The sequence below is a fragment of the Opisthorchis viverrini genome (assembly GCF_000715545.1).
Source record: "Opisthorchis viverrini unplaced genomic scaffold opera_v5_1, whole genome shotgun sequence".
In the NCBI taxonomy this organism is placed as follows: domain Eukaryota; kingdom Metazoa; phylum Platyhelminthes; class Trematoda; order Opisthorchiida; family Opisthorchiidae; genus Opisthorchis; species Opisthorchis viverrini.
Window position 1 is genome coordinate 3,971,936 of NW_008751657.1, and position 17,875 is coordinate 3,989,810.

General features: G+C 42.7%; 1 protein-coding gene across 1 annotated transcript in view; it reads right to left on the bottom strand.

Moving 5' to 3' along the window:
• The window catches only part of T265_00062 (hypothetical protein), a gene marked incomplete at both ends in the record, with an annotated part of 83,682 nt that overhangs the window by 11,489 nt on the left and 54,318 nt on the right, over window positions 1-17,875 (bottom strand). The window contains 7 exons of the mRNA XM_009163719.1: window positions 939-1,820; window positions 4,775-5,287; window positions 7,970-8,182; window positions 9,353-9,736; window positions 10,799-11,107; window positions 12,633-12,783; window positions 13,868-13,957. Of these exons, the coding sequence (XP_009161983.1) occupies window positions 939-1,820; window positions 4,775-5,287; window positions 7,970-8,182; window positions 9,353-9,736; window positions 10,799-11,107; window positions 12,633-12,783; window positions 13,868-13,957 (2,542 nt within the window). The remainder of the gene's footprint in view (window positions 1-938; window positions 1,821-4,774; window positions 5,288-7,969; window positions 8,183-9,352; window positions 9,737-10,798; window positions 11,108-12,632; window positions 12,784-13,867; window positions 13,958-17,875) is intronic.

The window sequence follows — 17,875 nt, forward strand, 5'->3', positions numbered from 1 at the left end:
GAAAAAACAATTCAGTTGTACCACTCTTTCGATGCCCAGCTACCATGCCACCCAAAAAAAGCACGGGGGCTGGTATGCTGTCAGGTTTCCCAAGCCTAGACAGACGAAGTCGAGATTCTCAGGTCACTGACCTTCCGGTCAGTAAATTCGCGCTCTAATAATTGAGCCGTTTTGCTCCAATATCCACACTCCTACTGACAAGTAAGAATGAGAGGCAATATTAGCCATTTTAGATTGTACCAATTAGGACCTTGAACGACGGAAAGCATTGCCAATCAGTTTGCAAGTTGAGTGAACCTTTCTTATCACGGCAATATAATTCCTTTGTACAAGAGTCATACGTGTTATATGTCCCTATACTTGAAGATTCTTCCAGTGATAATACAATTTCGTAGCTGAATCCAAGCGATAAAATGGCGATAGAATGGCCCGAAGAAGTTGGATGACATTTTACTGACCGTGTTAAAAGCCGAGGGTATGTAAGCCGATGTTAGCGTAGGCATCGACCGATCAACTCCAAATCACATTCCGAACAAAAAAGGAACTTTCGATATGAGGAAAATTTAAAATGATAGCTATGCACTGCGAATCATTCACACTTTGGAGATGACCGGTCAAACAAAAAATATAGAGGTCAGCAAATACATAGAGTGCTTAAGCCATAAATGAATGTGCACCAGAAGTGAAGTAAAGTGCGCACCCCTCTGTTCATATTTCTTAATAACTCAAGGCACCCCACACCCAAAACTGCAACTGTGGATGACATGCATAAGGTTGAATTGTGAGAATCGAATCAAAGCGTTTCGATATTAGCATCAATCGTGCATGCTATTAAGCGCTTGCAACCAAAAATATGATTGAGTGTGAGGATAGTAAAAAGTGGCGTGATGACGCGGGTTCATCCACCAGCAAGCGGCGCGTACACAGCACAGACCTACCGTAAGGACGGAGAACTAAGCCTGCTGGTGTTCCGTGCAATGCCTTCACAGGAACATGGCCTTTGCTGCCTGGTCGGCGAACAGAGGCGCTTAAATATGGTGTATACGCCTCTTCACCGTCGGGTAACGACAGACCAGAGTGTCTGTGGCCAGTTATCAGAGCACTCGAGATTCGTTGGGATACTGGACGGAGCTTAGTCCGCTTCATCTGGGAGAACAAAGCTTCATTTGCAAAGGTCGTACCTTCTTGAGGTTTTGGGGAGGCAGATGCCACTGAGGGTACGCTCGATGCGTGGTTCGTATCCGTAGGATTAGTTACAGTTTTTGCATTCGAATTTCCAACGGACTCCGAATTGTCGTTTTCCTGCTCGGCTTCCTCATTATGGATACTTTTGCTACCCATGGTAAAACATTGGGATACAGTAGTCTGCTGCCTTTCTGGTTCCTTTGCTCCAGAAGCTGTGGTATCACTTTCCCGTAAGTCTGTTTCACCTTCGTCGGTATCTTCCCCGCGCCACTGGACACCTTCATCCCGTCCCAGGTGTCTCATCGGGAGGGGCGGGGGTAAGAAAGCCGACCCAGTTTTATCATATGCTTCTGATTCGCCTCCACTCAAAGTGGACTGACCGAGCTGCATAGCACTGGCTCGAATGCTTGCGTATAGGCTGCCACTATCTGGGGTGCCCAGACCACCTAGAGATCCACCAGTAATAAATTCACCACCCAAGCCGGCCAAGGCACTGAGTTCGGTTGTCGAATGCCCATAACCTATCGGTCGAAGCACGATCTGCCCAGTAGGGGTGGTTGTCGGTATAGCAATTAATGTTGGAATTAAGGGTGGATGAATATTTGTTTGATTCGGAAGAGGAGAACCTACACCGGCTAAGGAAACAGGGAGGAAGTAAAAGATTGTAACTTGTGAGTAGCCTAGTGTTTACATGTTTAGTAGATACAGGGTATTTAGGAAAACGAGGTGGCGTGAACAGCTCCTACTTACACCTAAATGCACGTTGAAACAAACAGCAGTATTTGTGGAAAATTGACGGTAACTTGTAAAATGCTGCGACCATACTTCAAGCAGTCACTATTGAACCAGCGAAAGGAGATTCAGGTTATACCTTGAATGAACTGATATTTTTTCACCTAGCTTCACGGAGTTCCATAATTCAAACAGTCACTATTGAACCAGCGAATGGAGATTCAGGTTATACCTTGAATGAACTGATATTTTTTCACCTAGCTTCACGGAGTTTCAGGTTCTCAAAACATTCAGCCATCCAAAAGTACATTCCAACAATCGTGTTACATCTAGTTGTCAAATAAACGGCTTTTAGATGAAATTAATGCTCAAGATTACACTATGCCAAGGTTTGGCCTTTTCTCGTCTACAGAGGAGCATGAATAGTAAAGACAGCTTAACATCAAAGCGCCGGCGATTGATTTATTTGTTGGCTAAAGGCAAAGATCTTGTCAAAATCTGCATATCCATTTCCACATGATAAAAAACAATCCCAATGAGAAGTGCGTGTGGTAAACGAGCGGAATGCAAATAAACAGCGAAGCGTGACTTGTGACGTAAAACATGTGCACAATGGTACTGAGTAATGAGAAATTCTTCCTCCTCCTCGCCCCCTACCCTGCACACTTTCTACTACAATGAAGAGCGAAAGTGCTGGAGTAAGGGTTAAAAATATTGGCCAAAAATAGTTGCTAGTTTGACCTTGGTGATGCTCTGGAATGAAACAGAGCCTGTAATCTGCGTCAGAAAGGCCCATGTTTACAGACTATACTCAATGTTATAAGATTACATTCTGTTTTCCTGGTACCAACTCACACCACAGTCCAAAAATGGCACGACGCACGTACGGTTTGCATCCAGTGGGCATCAGAATATGTTAGCCAGTGAGAAATAAGTTCGGCGGAACTACACTCAAGAAATGGCTGACGTGACCTGCTCTAGAACTGTTCTAGAATTGTCGATATCGCAGTGTGACCATGATCAAACAGTTGGTTTCCTTACTCCACTTATCGAAGTCACTCCATTTATATATTTAGTTGGGAATAAGACAGTATTCAGAGCAATAATTTGACAAGAAGGACCGAATGCAGTTTATGTATGGATGTGGCCACCGTAGATAGCATACTGCTCAGGGTTTTCACTGTGTTACGCTTCACTATGTGTTTTCGGTTTGTGGAACACTCGTAGAGAACACCCACACTGTGTTACTTAGCTGAAAGTTTGGCTCAAAAAAGGCGATCGAGATGAGACACGGAAATTTAACTGGTCAACTACTTCGACTTTGTACAAGAACTTTAGCAGCAGTCATGGGCAACAAAGGAAACCACCGGGTTGCGCAAGATTCTTCACAATCCACCTATGATCGAACGAAACAGTGATAGATCTCCCGTTTATGGATGACCGTTTCCTTATGTTAATTCTTCTTCCCACATTACTGGTAATCACTCATCCTACTTTTCTTGGCATATTTAATGATGACCCACAACTAATGAATCGTTTGAAGCTTGACAGTAGACGAAAACGACCCCCGAAAACCAACAATATTATGGTGCATTGTTGATGAACGGTGGACCATTTGACAGGGTTCGTTATTTGAAGTACCGGGGAAAGATGTCCGACCTGAGAGGTTAGGTCCGAAAACTGACTGTGGCAATTCCTGCTTCATGTCACCCCATTGTCGAAGCGGCCCACCTACTTAGTAATGCAGCTAAGACTAAAAATCAAGCCCGGTCTGAATCAATATTGGGCCATGAGTGGGGAAGGTCACAAGTAAATCTGTATGATGATGTTTCTAACTTGTCATTATGAGTGACAGCTTAGCTAGCTAAACCCCTAGCAGAGAAGCACTGTATTAGTACATAAATGAAAATACGGGGACGTTTGGATAAACAGAAAAAGGGACATGTAGAAATAAGTTGACAGGTTCTAACTAATTCGGATTTTTTGGGCGAATTCAGTGGATGAAAACGCGTTATTATATTTTTAACTAGAGTCTTTGGTGTGTAGAAAATCATGAATCGTTAAACGGGTATTGTGCATAGAATGGTCCATTCCAAAGTTTGTCGTTCTTCGATTATGGCACTGAGGAAAGAATATTTCACTCGAAATCTTACGGCTGCTGGGTAAATTGTCCATCTGAAGCTTGAAAAAGTACACCCCGTGATAAGTTTGTCTTTAACTTGTTAACACGGTATGACATCGCGTAGAAAAAATCTGGTGGTGACGTATGGTCAGTTTCACAGTGGAGAAACTTAAGGCGATTTCATCTCCGTGTGGCGTACTAGATGTCCTTAATCAATGTTTTCCAAAGGGATATTTTGCCTTCTAGAGTGTGCTTTTAAGTGTCAGGGAGACGTCGTGGATCAAAGGAGGTTTAGAAGACCTTATCCTTCAGAAGAATTACCAAGATGTGTAGGAGTTCCGCATCTCAAATTCATCTCAGATCTCTCATTGTTTCCGCACAGGATTCACGATCTGATGAGAGCTATGCCTAACTGATCGATAGGTTGCATTACACAGTTAATGGTTTCCGTCAATTTTTATCCTGCTCGTCAATGTGTGGTTGCTATACATTCTGCCTTGCTTCATAAAGTGAATTAAGTTTTCTTTCGGTGAGAGGGATGCAGGAAGTGTAAGGGTACAAAGGTATGGCGGTAAATAAATCGTCTGTCTGCCAACAATAAGTCTGTCAATATCTTTGGCTACGACGGTTACTAAACAAAATGTGCATAAAGAATGAAGAATTCAAATAGCAAAACTTCTCAGCGCTTGTTGTTTGTTTCTAACTGGTGAACTAAGCATTAACATGACAACTTACTCATATAGCCTCCATCCGCCTGGGAACATAACTGAGTTGCATCGGCGTGTGATTCAAATTTATCCGGAGCGACAGAAGTTGGACCCGACAGTGCAACACCAGGATTACCTGACATCGAATGCAGTACGCTGTTGGTGGCAACCTGTCCATTTAGACTTGGATCATTTTGACGTTGAAACATGTTCGATGGGTGGATGCCATTTGGAAAACACAGCTGAGGAGCCAGGGTCGACTTTCCTTCAGGCTGTGAATTGCCTAGTAATTTTGCTCCCTCGTGCATATTAGAAGTCGCCACCGAACGCAGGATTGTGCGTGTGCTTCCATCATTTAAGTGCATTTTTTGTCGACACTTGAACTGTTTTCTTTTGAAATGTCGCCGTGAACATAACCAAATTAGTACAACCACAGGTAGGAGAAACAGAAGGACGCCCAAAGCAATAACGATGGGAAGCAGCGTTACCAGTTTTCCTTCAGCATCGCTCACATTAGGTTTGCCACCAGACGGATGCAAATCTAACAGAATCAGAAAGAAAAAAATAGAGGGCAACTCTGAGAAAGAGGTGACTGAAGAAATAACTGATGAGAAACTAGAATAGAAGTTCCGGTAGATTGAGGGCTTCTCATTTGGATTGGAGTTAGCAGAATGAAGCACTCGTTGTGACCACTGTTGTGCCGGCGGCAAAAAATCAACAGTCGCTTACTCAGTAAAAAGTCAAGTGGACTACGAGAAGGGAGAAAAAGTAGACGTTTACGCATGACTGTCGGTTTGGCCCATTCCAAACTAAAGACGAGGAAGGTAAATCAGCGTCAAGATACCCGATTTTTGAGACTTAGTCACTCTTGAAATTATCCAACTTTGCACAATCAAATCATAAACTGCAAAAAGATTTGTGATTGCCACATACGGAGATCTTAGTGATGACAAGTTATGGGGAAACCAAATAAGTCAAAACAGTTTCATAGTGTTTGTTGACCGTGACGCGGCTGTGATCCATTCATAGCGAACCTTTAGAGTTGAAATTTTAGACACGTGGAATACGCTGCCTAGCGAGAACAGCAAGATTTCATTGTTACCGAATAACCAACACTAGAACATGATTCAATGACAGGATACATGAATTTTCTGAAAACTTCGCAAAAGCCCATGATGAGGCTTCGTCCTTCTTTAAGCGTAGTCCTCAAATATCCATTAACCTTACGTTACACTGGAACACCTAACTGTACACACTTGGTGAAATGCACTTATTTGCAAATTAGTAAAGTATCAACAAGCTGAAGATCCCGTTATCTGACTAAATTCGCTGTATGAAGGTCGCCTTAGGTTTCAGTTAGTATGACATTCGAGATATCGCAGTATATTTTGTTGACATAACTCATATCTTGTAAGGTTGCTGAAGCTGCTTTCTTGACAGTATATTAGTCAAGTCTTTAACTGAAAGCATAGTGGTCTGCAAGTGAGTATATTTTGCCAGCAGTATCCCCATGTTTACCTTCACGTATGGGCCGAATACGTACTTTTGGGTGTCTACAAATAAGTTGCACCTAAATAGGGAATTCGCCTACACCTTATCCTGAGGGCCATTTGAAGCATGTAAACTGACAACAGTGAGAAATAGTCGTAGTTTCACATTATTTCGCCCAAATTCGATGTTTCCCTACCAGAATAAAGGAGATTAGAAAGCCTTGTTAACACCACTTCTAGACGGAAGGGTCCCAGTAGTAAGAATATGTTAACCATGCGTTTTAGTGAACACCTTGTAACTTTCTGCCACTCTTCTTCAACAAAACTGTTTTACAATCACTTAGATTGAAATTCATAGGGAGAGGGGAGGTAATCAGATACGGCGGTCAAAAGTGACCGGTAAGTTAGGTGGTATCTTCTCTTGGAGATAAATATTTTCGCATTCTGTAACTCAACTCTCAATTAGGGTACAGCCTACCGGTGAATAATCACATACACATATCGCATTTCGTTATTCATTAGTACGCAACTTCGGCCTGATTAGGGCAGATATCGGCGCAAATTCGGCGAAAAGTTATTGTACTATCAGCAATTCCGGCGATGCTAAATCTTCACATATTAATACACACATCCACACATATTCATCATAAGGTGTAAGGTATAACACTGGTAAGATGCACAGAAACTTGTGCAGAAAACCTTTTTCGTTAGATCCCAGTCGCTAAGGAATATCAGTGGAACTGTAGAGACGTCACTGATGCAAAAACTCAACCAACATTGATTCTCGTGGCTGCTGAGACAGCACTCTTACGAACGCCGAAGCCACTTTGTGTTTGAAATGACATAATTTTGGTGCACCGAGTCAGGACGAATTAGATTAGCTAAAGTCTGTTTTTCTCAATTACTAAAATATCGCAATGAAAACTACCTCATTTTTGAACGAGTGAATCAATTTCACATATCAGTTAAGTGCGCTTTTTACCTGATCGTCCTTTTGGCGTACAACACAAAAGATGACTTGATTGTTCAACAGTACTTCAACCCGTGTGTGCGCCCAATAGTAAGTGTCCCCCCTAGACCTATTACTTTAGACAAACCTGGTAAAAAGTATTGGATCACTTATACCTCGTGAAATAAAATCTGGCGTTTAGCAGAATAGGCTACGAGCTCACAGCTCTCAAGTTGCTCTTAAGTCCACATCAGTGTTTTGAACTAGTGAAGCGAAACATGTTTACAGCATTCAGGTTACCCCATTGATCAGAATGATGACCCTACTAATGCCACACATACATACGTCTTATCCACACGAATTTAATTCAGTGTTAGTGAACAGTCTCGCTTTACCATGTTCTTCAATTTCACAAGCCGCTCGTCCTACGAATTTGGAGAAGGAATTTGGGAAACGTGGGTGCTAAATTTGGATAGATTAATATGTTCAGATTCAGGCCCAGAGGCATCCGTGTCCCTCTACCGGACTACCCCGAAATTGAGTGTTTTCGCTGAAGCACTTAGGTGTTCGGTTAGAAAAGATTCCCATCTCTGTGCCGCATTTAGTTGATTGTATTTGATTTGGTGACAGCAGGCATTTCTTGACCTTGGTAACTTAACCGAATTATGGGTAAACTGCCTGCAACCACATTTTTAAATGGGAAAGAATGTGTAAACCGGATTGGAAAAAAGCTAAAAAAAACTCACTGAAAAAGACAGAAGGTGAGAGGGTACGCGAAACTCACCATGTGCGCCTTGTTTCCCATTTGCATCGTTTGGCGTACTGCCTAGTGGAATTGTATCACTTTTGAAAGGGCTGGGTTGTGCATCTTGCCCGTTTTCTTGCTCGGCCTTCCCATTTGCACTATGTACTATTCCCGGTGAGAGATCAACACCCACTGTCTTTTCCACGACGGGAACGATTGGGGTATCGGTTACCGGCGGCGGTTTCGTAACAGCTAAAATAAAAATAAAAATGGACACAGTTGGAAATACTGCAACGTCATCTAAATATACTCTCTATACAGGCATTCGCGAAAACTATTGGCTTGTGAAATAATATTCTCATGAGAAGACACCTTGAAACTAAAGCAGAACTAGCGACTCGGTGTATCATGCAAGGTACACGCCATATGTCCAGAAATGAAAAAAAAAAACAAATTAAAAACTGCATTAATTTCCCTCCTGAATTTTAAGGGAATAGAGACAATGGGACTTTGCCAGATACCTAAACTCCCCTCGTCTGTGACTGGGTTTAAAGTTTTCAGGGAAGCCTTACTGATGGTTACTTTTACGTGTATGAAAATGTCTGATGTATGTCACCACTGGACTCCTTCGGATCACACGGTTAATTATAATAACTTTTCTGTCAATCAACAAGTCTTCCAAAAATCCAAAAACCTTTAAAAATTAGAAGTACTTAAAAACAAGACTACGAATGTCATCATAAAAGGCACATACAAACTACCTTAACTGCAATTTACCGGGTACTTCAATCCGGGAAAACATCCAGCATCATCGACTAGCATGGCTCTGTCATGTGTAACACATACCGAACCACCGTCAACCGAGACGAGTGTTGTACTCCGCACAAACCGCGAGTTGGACAGCGCATGAGTTGGCAGAACGGGGTGAAAGAGATCACGAAGGGTTTGGGTGTTGTACGCCTCTCCGGATGGGGTCCCCCTGACCCCGCCTGTACTTGGCTGGAGATGGCTGGGAGATGCAAGAAATGGCGGCTAATCGATGTCAGTGGCGTCCGTGCCGTCAGTTTCATTCCAGATTGTCTGAGTGAGCGGTTGGAGCTGTAGACACCTCAGAATGCTTAACATAGTCCCCTCTCTCACCCACTCTTTTTCTCTATTTTTCACTCTAGGGCTGTTAATATAATTGTATATATATATATATATATATATATATATATATATATATATATATATATAAACAAACCTTATGTTTGCACGGCAGTGAAGCACCAGTGCCAACGCTGATGTTGCTGTCTTTGATGATGATGATCATCATCATCTCTCTGGGTGGTGAAATACATAGATGAAGCTATCATCGAAAAAAAGCATGCTGACCAAGTTAACCCCATGGCAATCAGATGTGGATGCATTTAGTCAGCTTACTTGAATTAAACTGTACTTCAGAAAGAACTGTCCAAATATCTGCGGCAGTGAGTGTCAGTCGGACATACCGCCCCATTCGTTCTCCTAAAGCCAGTTCCACCACAATCGCCCCTCCGTATTCGGGATCGGCGTAGATCCGAGGATCCTGTTGTGATGATGAAGACAATTTTCGTTGCTTCGAACGCCTAACAATCGGTTCCCTTCGGACGCGAGATAGACTGGTTAACTGTGGATCATAGTACTGGACGCGACCAGTGGAGAATTCCACGCTATCACTGAAGGTTAAACCATTCATGCTGAAGGCGACCATGGCGTGTGAGAATAGTCTGACCCGCAATATTAGTGAATCGAAGGTGAACAGACGGATCCAGGTAAAACGGCGCGCTAGAAATTAAAAGGAATTTAGCTGGTGAAGTTTCGGGCAATCTTTCAAGAAAGGCTGATCGGATGATGTACGAAACGACGGACATTTCTGAGGCTTATTTGTAGCGAAAAAAGAGAATAAAATGCAAAGGTTATCAAAAGTAACGGACGGAGAGTAATTCCTATTGTTGGTGCAAGGAATAACATTTTATTTCGCAGCGGAGACAAGTATAGACAAGAAGCCCATGAAACCAACAGAGTGTCACCCCATTCTTGAAACACCACTTGAAAAGGCTGAACATGTTGGTGTCCTGTGGGTGATAGTTTGTTCTTGAGTTCCATTGTAGTTAGGAAGAAGCTAATCCCTACTGAGCATTAGTCAGCCTCAAGAGTGGTCCCTTTAATGGTGTCATTGTTCATGTTATGAGAAAGCTACTGGGTTCTCCGTGGGCGCTGGTTGCCATTCTCAACAACGATATCCACATTTATCGGGCGACAAGTTTGACAAAGCTTAAGACCTATCAAAACAGTCTTTAGATTCCTAGTGAGTTATCTTAGAAATGCGTCCTATCAACGACAGCACGAGCTCTGAACCTGAACATAGGGGGAAGAAAAATGCCTAACACTAAATGGAGCTGACAAGTCTTACTTAGAGAGGAGGATCCACTTTGGGTGAGACGCAGAAATTCCCATGGAATATAACCATGACAGTAAATTTGGTTGGGCAAATTCGAATGCCCTACAACAAAATTCGATGAACAGGTGTAAAATGCGACACGGACTCGCCAAATGATGCATATTTTCTCAGTGCTTGTAGGGCACGCAAACGTGGTAGATTTGGTAGTCACTGTCTACTATCAAATGGAGACACTGTCGGTATGGTGCACAGACGAACTAATGAGCACTCTTTAAGAGGGTTTACTGTATTAGGCGACTAGTTGACAGCGAAGAATAAGTGAGGGTTTCTCTAATACTGATCAGACTGAAATGTAAGGGGAGAGCAGCCATGTTTAAGCTACCGCACTCTAGTAAAGAGCGCTTAAATTGGAAGGAAACATCTACAAAATGTGATAAAAGGCTTACTTGTGTCAAATTTGAAAATGAGCTGAATTTCCGACTGTTCACCCTGCGGCCAACCAACAAAATGAAACCCTGGTTGTGATGGGTACAGGTCGGATTCACGCGTCAAATTACCAAGGAAAGCGACGTTGTCCATCAGTTGTCCCAAGCCATCCGTCAACTGATAGGTAGTGGGAATGATTTGACCATCGTATGATAGGTCCTTTAAATGGCGCGCCACAACCGGTTCCAGTGGATCACCCAGGGCAGGAGAACGAAACGAAGTCTGCGATCGGAGACCGCCCTGTGGTATAGTGTATGATACGACGCCATCTGAAGTAGAGCAAAAGAAAACCAATATCAATAGGTGCTTAAAATGGCCTTTCACGTAACAACAAATGATCCCTTACCACCTAGAAACTTCCTCTGTGCACTTACGTTCACAGGCATCAGTAAGACATGGTAAGAAGTGGTACTCAACAGTAGAGTTAAGGGGGAACTCGGTAGAACGAAACAGTGCTTCGTAGTATATCCAGAACCTTCCAGCCAAATTAACCGACGGATACCTTATGCCGACATAATCGGTTTTTTTGTTGAAACAGCTGCTGGTTGAGTACAGTCAGCCGTCTACAACTACAACGGTAAGTCATCAAGCGACACTGAGACACTGACAGTAACAAAAAGTAATCCAAAGTTCACGGTTTCAATGGAGCATTCAACGATATATATATATATATATATATATATATATATATATAAAATTTAGCGGTAGTTTTCCCTTCGGGATAAGGGCAGATAAAATATGTAACTTTCAGACGAACCAACCAGAAAACGCGCATTATAGAAAACGAGAATAGTTAGACGCTCGAAAAGGCAATAAGTAAACTATTCAGCTATCCAAAAGACCCGGCTATTCTTTTTGTTAAGCCACATCTCAGGAAACTGTTGATGTTGAGTAATAAAACTCACAACAGCCCTCATATTCCTCTTCCGAAAGGGACATCAATTAGTATTCACACTGAGAGCCGAGAGGTGAAACGGAAAGCTGACAGGTGTTGTGGTTGCAGCAAATTTCTCATCCAAAATATTGCAGAATTTTAAAGCCCACAGGGTGAGGAAATAGACGGCATTCCACCACTTTCTCACCGAATTCGTCGAGGATGAGTCACTCGTAGACAATGCCACATGAGAAATTATCCCAACACATCGCCTTCCTAAAATCCGCGATGACAGATCAATCCGTTTGACAAAAATGGAAACTGATGAGTGCGGTAGGGAATAAAACATCGTCAAATGTCCTGGTTTCCTCGGTCTAACAAGCCTACACATAAAGGTGTAGGGTAATAACGGACGACGATGATGAATGCAAGCCTAGCTTCGTGACGAAAATTCAACCGGACAGGAAGGTGTCGCAGTTCTGGCAGCCCCACTGTTGTTACGACTGATCCGAAAATTCTATTCCTGAGCCCTGCGGCTATCCGCTAGCATCACTCTCATCCATCACTGCATTTCACTGCTTCGGAAAGATTCTGGGTACGTTTTGTTTGTGGTCATCAATCAGAATTACATTCTTTGTCACTTTACACTGTCTTTTATTTGTGCATGCATGTATCTGAATGTGGCTTGTTCATACGGATCCGTTCTCATTGGACACTCCAGGTCAATCAGACAAACTGTGAAAATCGAAATTATGGACAGAAACGAATGGGATATATGCGTATATGCGTGTAAATGACTGCAAGGAACGAGTGATGATAAACATGTCCGTCGAGCTGGATGATAGCAGAAACAACAAGCAGACTGGGTTGTAAATATGCAAAGTAAACCCGTTGAGGGTATTTTAAAGTAAGGCACTCACCGGGAAATTTGCAACCGTACAGGGCGAATCGCAGACATACATCACGGCTGCCTTTACGGCTGTAGGGATATATCCGAACCCGCTTGGCTATCACAACTGAATCAAGCGTGGCTCGGGCAAGATTTCTAGGGTCACTGTTGGCCTTTAGGATCTAGTATGGTTACAGAAATAATGGTTTGTAGGTAACAGGACAGTGGGCCAAATAAAAAGTACATCATATTCCTAAAAACCAAAGACACAAAGATCCAATGAATACTGAAAATTGTTCTACGATTTCCAGAACATAGAAATTTGAGAACCGAGAATTGCCTTACCTATACAAGATTACTGAATACATGATTACAATACCCGAGCATAAAAAAGTTTTTGAAAAAGGCACTAATACGACCAATTAAAGGAGAATCTATCACCTACAATGATCCACTTTGCGACGGCACTTCCAAAGAGAAAGGAAGCTTCTGAGAAGAGCACGAAACATGTTCATCCTACCTTTCTCCATTTAGAATCGATTTAGATGGAAAATACATTGTGCGCCAGCGCACTCGAAAATCTCAAACTTTAACGCTAGCATTCAAAACCACTTTACAACTACTCTCGGTGCAAGAAAACAGTTAAGGTGGCTTGATCTACTAGCCCTCTTGCGGCTAATTACTAGAACTAGGGATTTTCTCAAACGGTGATGCAGCGCAACAAATCCGTTCTCGAGAAGCACCTTCGCCAGTGGAAAACATTATCACTGGAGGCACTACTAGGATAACTCCTCAAAAAGGGACGTGAGATTTCCCGAAAGATCTCATTTGCGTGCTCTCATCCAATAACTAGAAAACGACTACTGATTACTTCCATTTTGACCAGAAAGCTGTGACGCAATCGGGCTTTGACACGTCTTCCAACGCTATTATCTTTCCATCATGGAAATGGAGTATCACTAATGTGAGCATAGACGGAATATACATTGAAGAAACTTGTTCGCATTATGAAGATACGCGCCTCTTTGATAGAATTTAGATTGTTGTTTTTGGAACTTCATGTAAGTTTCAAACAGCTAATTCTTAATTGTTTTCGCTTGTATTTAACCCTGGTTTCTCTGACACACGAACGTGTTTTCAATCCGAATCACCTGGTGTATGATGGATAATTTTTATCTTCTTCCTCCCCCTGAAAAGAGCATATCACCGAGATGATCACAATTTTTGCCAGTTCTAAATGTTTGCTCATTTTGGGGGACTACCTACCCGTGCTCCATCCCGTTTCACGTGCTCGTACCACGTCCCACCATCTTCGCGCTGATATTTGAATACAAAACTGGGCATGAATTCTTTCACCTGTTTAAAAAGTAGGGAGAAACATAGGTGGATGATATAGGCGTAACACGCTACTCATAAGATTGCTGAAAACACTTCGATGGCCCATGGCAGCGGACCATCATAAACGAAAGACTCAGCTGGATTCACCTGAGTCTCGTGTAAAAATTAAATTCGTGCACAAATGAGAGTATTTGTCAGGTTAGTTAGAAGGAAGATGGCACGTGGGACATATATTCCACACATCTCTTGGAAAATACATGATCACTTTGTTTTTCAAGTGGAGTGTGTTTAATTTAATCACAGAACAGAGAAAAACAAAGTGCAAGGTCAAAAATCCCCTATTTGGTTAACCGTAGATTGCAAAGACACAGTTAGAACCAAAAATTGACTGTGTTACTTGACGGCCATCACGGCAAGTTACCTTTTGTTCGCGGATAAAATAAGCAGCCAGGTCCAAGATGTTAAATTACCAGAAAGTTGGGCCTGTGTTCCGTTGCCCTATCTCTGTAGGGGCTCCAGCCGAGTCTCTAACACTATAGCAGAAGCTCAGTAGTTGTGTTTTCTACAAGCAAGCTCGTCAGTAACGGTGTACTTATGATCTTCCTTCGTATACCAGGGGTGTAATACTGAATTTGAGCAAACTTTCCAGGTGTTGGTGGTAAGACAGATTACCCAGAGTTGGTTGTGAAGCCCTATTGAATTCCACGGGATTCCTGAGGTATTCAAAACTACTCATTATCAGCAGTAGGTTTAGTTATCCACTGATACTTTTTGATCCTTTTTTATTTATTTATTTTTATTACTGAAAGTACTTTAAACTGTTTTCTGTTTGATGGAACATCCTTCTGGAAAGCTTCAACTTCCAGGCAAATACTTGAAGGTATCCATATGGTCACTTTGCTTAAGGACAATCACATTAATATACACCATAACCCTCTGAGACATCGCACTGGTCACCTAACCACCCGGTCTCCTGTGGTGCAGGGCCTGCATCCTGTGTTAATTACTGAGGCAACGTCGATAAGTCGGCATCGGGCTAACATGCAAGTAATAAGACGACATATGGGAAGCCCACAGAGCAGAGTTCAGTCTGGCCAGGAACTCATAGACCCTATCAGCAATCGGATTACGTTGACAAATAAAGTAGGAGGGCGGTTCAGAGTCCACAGTCTTCCGTTTGGAGGCGGACACCACCATGCACACAAGTGTACCTGTGTGGTGTAAGGCGGAGTTTTGGCAACCAAAGCTCAATTTTATTGAAGATAAAATTAAGACCGATTACAACGACAAAAAAACAAATAGATATTGTGGATCCATGTCAGTGAGTGTCAGAGCGGACGGATTTTGGAAGGTGAGGAATTAATATGGGTTGCCATATGTGTCTTGTGTGACCGATGTGGGTAAAAATGAACGGGAGGCAAGTCTTTTTCGTGGTTTGGCAGTGTCATGGTGGTAGCTGCCAGGCCGATCAGAAAGTTAACATGTGTTGTCAGTCGTTGAGACTGACGATTGCAGTTGATGGTTACTGCCGAAGTTTGTTAGCGAAGGCTCTGCTCGCCTCTGTGAATCAAGCTCCCAACAAAGCACGGAAAACACCTGCCTTCACCGTGACGTGAATAGCCAGACCCATCTTCCTAAAGTTTTTGGAGCTGCACGTATTGTAGAATCGGTCGAACTATACGTCAAGTTGTTTATAAGTTCAGTATACGTGGATTGTATTTAGTCATGTTCACTCGTTTCGTGCGTTTATCCTTAAAAAACGTCCTTCGTTCTGCACTAGATGCAGCCGCAAGGGTGTTCCCATATGAACATCACCCAGGGACTCTAATCATGCAGTATCGTATGGCTTCCTTATATCCTCCGAAGTTCGTAACTTAACAGTTGTTAGTGACTGATTGACTCACTTAGCCCTCTATCTGAGCCGATAATATACAAATAAGTCGTTTAAAAAAGGCCAGGGTATTAATTTGCATACAAGATATTGGAGAGCCAAGGATAGCAATGCTCCCCGTTGTTCGATCATATCCTTTTTTGTTCCGATAGCTTGCTAACATAGAACGCTCAAGCCAAGTGGGCTGTGCCGAACTGAGATCCAAGTACCGACCGGTTTCTGGAGAATAGAACTATCCATGATGTTTGATACACCCACGACTCCGTTCATTCCGTGGTTCACAGCCCGTGGTGAATGTACTACGGTTAAACAAGCCGTTGAAAAGGTATAACAATTCGATATATGTTCATGTGACCCAGTTCATAAGAGGTTTGAAATGCTGATTTCGGACAAATGTCAGACACACTTCAGGAAACGTGTCTGAAAGATACTGTGCCTTCACTACCTTATGGTAGTGCATAACTCACTGACTAACAGTTCCAAAGTGGTTCATCAGTGTCCCATGAATTCGCTTCGATTGATATGCACCATCTGCATGGTAACTTTGAACGATGGGAATATCTCACATATTGTACCATAGTTCTCTAAGAGCCTGAACCAAAATAGACGAACTAACAACCATGCAAGTGAGTTGTCGTCGCATGATTCAGTCTAACAACACTTCGAGATGTTCTTTGGCTGACAAAACTAGACCAAATATCATATAGCGCACGCACAGGGGGTGACCCCGCCGATGAAGTCAATACACACAAGCCATATGATCACTTCGCTATACAGCTCAACTGTCAAGCTCAGTGGTCAGTACAGAAATTCACACAGAAGACAATCAGGTTATCTAAACTTGGGGTATGAATACCCTGGAATGGAGTATCTTGGATGAATGGAGGTCGGCTGTCATGTCAAAAAGCTTTCGATTTTGCTGATAGCTGGAAAGGGCACACTCTGTTGGAGAGCAGTGGGTGAAAACTGCCGAAATTTTCCGGTCCCCTGTTAGGGAGTGGCATATTTTTCAACATTCCAGAGGCGAGTTTGCGGGACCGAAATCGGATAGTTCGTTATTCAGGGGGGAAAATCGACGAAAACCATCACGTGCCCTGGATATAACCCTCACGTTATTAAGCACTGGCTTACTTACGGTATATGAATCCGTTCGTATGGACCGATAGGCATGTTCAAATGCCCCGAGATATTTCAGCAGTGACTCATAGTAATTCCGTCAGTTTGAGGCGGCCTGTAGTGTCTATGAGTATTGGCTATTTGGTTTGGCTGATTAGCCATTTGCAGAACACCCCTCATAATGCAACAAGCTTCGTTGATCTAACTCACGATGGGCCGGTGACAGCAAGCTCCAAGGCAGGTCAGACCTGTCCCGGTCTCAGTAGTATCAGTGCAAAGTTAAAGTTAGGACCAGTTCAATTAAACAGTAACCTGTCATACATGTGACATATTCACATGCGTTTGGGTGACATGTATACTTAAATTAGTTATTTTGTTCTAACTAATCGGTGACTCTATAAGAAGCACCAGTAATATGGTGATACTGTTTACATACTTTAATGGGAGTTACGTAAACCACAGGAAACACACGAACCAAGGTATTGTAACGCCCCAGACAAGCGTACAAATCTAATCAGGTTGCTGGTTTGCAGGCAAAACTTTTCAAAAACAAATTACCCATTTACTTTCTACCTAGTCCCTTCTCACTTGCATATAAGTGGTCGTCTTCAATCCATCATCATTTAACTGGAGGTCGTGTTCACTTATAGGTTTTCCTTCGCTTACGCGCTTATTGAATGTGTCTGGACGCCGCAGTGTCATGCGGCCAATAAAACAGACTCCCTGCTTGAGAAACATAGTGATCATATAGTATTGCCGCGGGGTTGATTGTAGTGTTTTTGCTTTAGTGCTAATACGATATTTCGGGTTGTGTGAATTGCAAACATTGTCCACATCAATAATATGTTAACAGCCCCCTGTAATTCTGATGCGATTATCAAAGCCGAATAACTAGATCGAGCTTCGCTGTCTTTTAGTGCCCCAGAAGT